This window comes from Pyxicephalus adspersus, chromosome Z (assembly GCF_032062135.1).
Source record: "Pyxicephalus adspersus chromosome Z, UCB_Pads_2.0, whole genome shotgun sequence".
Lineage (NCBI taxonomy): Eukaryota > Metazoa > Chordata > Amphibia > Anura > Pyxicephalidae > Pyxicephalus > Pyxicephalus adspersus.
The window spans coordinates 21,607,726-21,610,980 of record NC_092871.1 but is presented as its reverse complement, the minus strand read 5'-3'; the positions used below and the strand labels follow the sequence as shown (position 1 = coordinate 21,610,980).

The following is a 3,255-nucleotide window of genomic DNA, read 5'->3' as shown; positions in this document are numbered from 1 at the left end:
GATGTGAATTAGAATCAAATCATGCACAGTATCTGTTTCCTTTTGCATGTGGCTAGTTTATATTAGAGGATGACCAAAGAAAAACTTGTCAACTTTTCCTGCTTTTTGAGTACAACATTGTGTGATGTATTCATTTTCCTCTTACATAGTGGCGAGTACATGTCTTTCACTTTTGGTAAAGTTGGCATTTCAATTTATTTCCCTGCCTCAGTATAGCATGCATAATAATATTAATATTGTGTGTTAATTCCCCCACCTCCTGGATTGTAAGCTTTTCGGGGCAAGGTCCTTTCCTCCTGTGTCACCGTCTGTCATTTGCAACCCCTATTTAATGTACAGCACTGCGTAATATGTTGGCGCTATAAAAATCTTGTTTAATTATTATATTAATAATAATAATCTCATTTATAAAGAGCCAACATAATACAATGCATATATTGCACCAGTAGCGGATGTGGTTAACAGCTGACCCTGTGCAGTATCGATTTGGGTCTCCCGTGGTGGACCCTCCTCAGGTCCAGGGCTCTTGTGCAGTAGCACACTTTGCACCTTCCTATATCTCACCCTGTGTTGCACGGATGTGCTGGTTACTTTAAATTGGCAAATAAATAGTTCTGCTTGAGGTGTAGTAAAAATTAAAAGGAAAAAAAAAAATCAACACAATCAACAAATCCAGTTAAGAAATTCTGTTTTATTCCAATCATAAATATTCACCAAAGGATAAATAATAGAGATTACTCAGGCATTAAATTACTAACAAAATCACTTCTGACAAAGTAAAGTCAATAAATACCATCACCAAACATTTCCGAGGCAGAAACACGGACAAAAATGTACTCGTCTCAGTGTTCTGGAGCCCCTATAATGTGCATGGAGACCTACCTTGGTAATACATCAACACTAGAAAGGCAAGGCAGATTTTAAAATAAATACTAAGAAAGTTGAGAAAGTTACATTAAAATGAGGTAACAGCACTGGCCTTGTAGTAGTTCTCCAGGAAACCAATCATTTGGACAGATGGTACCCTGAACATAGGCTGGCGAAAGACAGATATGGCTTTTTAACCCAACGCCGCACATATATAAAAATATTGCTTTATTTCCAATATTTATTAATCTTTTAGAAAACCATTAAATTTAAAAATTCAGTTTGTGGCGGATGGTCAAATTGACAGCCAGCATCTGATTATCAGATAATTAAATAAATAATTTGTATGGCTTTTACTGGACACTGAAACAAACACATGCACACCAACGCCATGATGGTGAGAAAAATAAAAAAAAGAGCCTAAAAGCGATATAAAGAAATGTAGAATGATTAAGGCAATTTGAACCTTTACATTTAAATTAGTCTTAAAAATATAGATTTATATATATCTCTATATATAAGCCTTTTATATACATTGTATATATGATGGGGCAAACTGTCCTAATGGCTTCTTCTTGGGGTTTCGTTTAAAAAGTTGGTGCTCTACAAACAGTGTTGTAATAGCAATTTGTAAAATGGTGCAGAAGCATTTATGAAATGGCTTTGAAAGTATAGAAAGTCAAACTGATAAGGTCATATTACTGGTATTATATGGTCATTTAGCTGAACGATTTTTATGTAGCTATGTTTATAACTCGTTAGATCTTTTGATATATTTCATGATGCCAAATTGATGTTCTGCAGTTAATTTTTTGAGATTGTCTGACAGTTATTGCGGATAACAATGCCCCCTTTTCCCCATGAAAACAGTTAAGTTCATTTGCTCATAATAAATTAAAAGTCTGTTATTTACAATAGTGTCTTGTTACAAGATACAAATTTATGTCCTTCAAATATCCTACTGAGATCATCAGCAGTTTTGAGTTCCCACCAAAACGTCCATCAGATAGTCCAAGTCACCCAGCTCTAGCAAGGAATCTTGTCCATCTGACAAGGATTTCTCCTCAGGTTCATTGATGCTAGAAAATGTTTTAAAGTTTAAAAGGTTGCTGCTAGCCCAGGGATCACTGTCATACATGGATGTGTCAATATCTTCAAAAATGTCCTCTAGGTTATCACCAAGAAGGTAGGTAGAGGAACTTAAGTAGGAAGAGGAAGATGTTAGCTTCCCAGATTCTTCTCGACTACCGTCTTTATTGAAGTCCTTTGGAGAGTAGAGCTGTTCATCTTCTGGCTGAGGCAGTGGAGAGCAGTTAAGTCCCTCAAAATTATTTAGATCCTCAAGTATGGTGGAAATTGAGGAGCACAAAGAAGCATCCATAGTGGAAAGCAAGGCATCTTCTCCTGGTACATCCGAAACTGGATTTTTGCTCTCACTGACAAATAACTGAGAGTCTTTTCTCGAGTTGTCTTCCATAGGTTTCCACCCTACTAGGGAGGTTGATTCTGCCTGCATATTATCCTGAAGGCGACGTAAGGTGTTGGCCACCAGTACGAGATGTCTTAGGTTGGGCTCTACGTGGTGCAGGCTACGGTGAAGCTTTACCAGAGATATGTTCATTAAACAGTGAGACTGCACTGCCGGCAGGGAGCTCTGGTATCGACCAGCCATTTCTGATTCTGGACCACTGCCCGTCTCCCCTTCCACCTCCGAGTATTTTCGTTTGATTCCTTTGGCCAACATGGCTCTGCAAAAAGAAGACAAACTAGAATAAGTCTCCACTTCTAATTAGGAAACCATTAAAACAAATCTTTTATTTTACAGTCCTCTGACCCACCACAAATTTTAATGAAGTTGGAACTTGTTATAAACACTTCATATGTAGAATAAAAGGCAAGAGCTACACTCCACACACCGGTCTTGTGTGTACATCTGATAAAGTGACTCATTGATGACACGGTTTAGATTCTTTCATTTTGTGTATGGTGACTAACACAAAGTAAAATACATATACCCTGGCTTACCACACAGAAACAAACAACATTATCACATCATCTTCCAACCACATGAAAGTGATGCTTCATTTTAGGGAGCACACCGAAATCCCTTCAAATGGTTCCATGTACTAAGTATTAAAAAAAAAAAAAAAACATCCACTGACTATTTTTGGGAAGACTGAGGAGTAAGTGTCTACTATAGCAGAGGTTGCCAACCTTTTTGGACCGGGAGCCGGGTGTCACTCAAAGAGGAAGAAACTTTCCCCAGAGTGAGGTCATGATCCCAGAAGCCCAGGTCTGAGCCTACGATGGGAGAGTGGGCAAGTTGTATCTCTGGACACAACTCGCCCACTCTCCCTTACTTTCCTTGTGTTTCCTTATTTTGCAAAA

The 3,255-nt window shown here is 38.1% G+C and overlaps 1 protein-coding gene across 1 annotated transcript in view; it reads right to left on the bottom strand.

Annotated features, from left to right (window-relative positions):
• Positions 1–671: 671 nt before the first annotated feature.
• LOC140344121 (SERTA domain-containing protein 1-like) overlaps positions 672–3,255 on the bottom strand; it is a 5,354-nt gene continuing 2,770 nt past the window's right edge. The window contains exon 2 of the mRNA XM_072431062.1: positions 672–2,615. Within this exon, the coding sequence (XP_072287163.1) occupies positions 1,838–2,611 (774 nt within the window). The 5' untranslated portion in view covers positions 2,612–2,615 and the 3' untranslated portion in view covers positions 672–1,837. The remainder of the gene's footprint in view (positions 2,616–3,255) is intronic.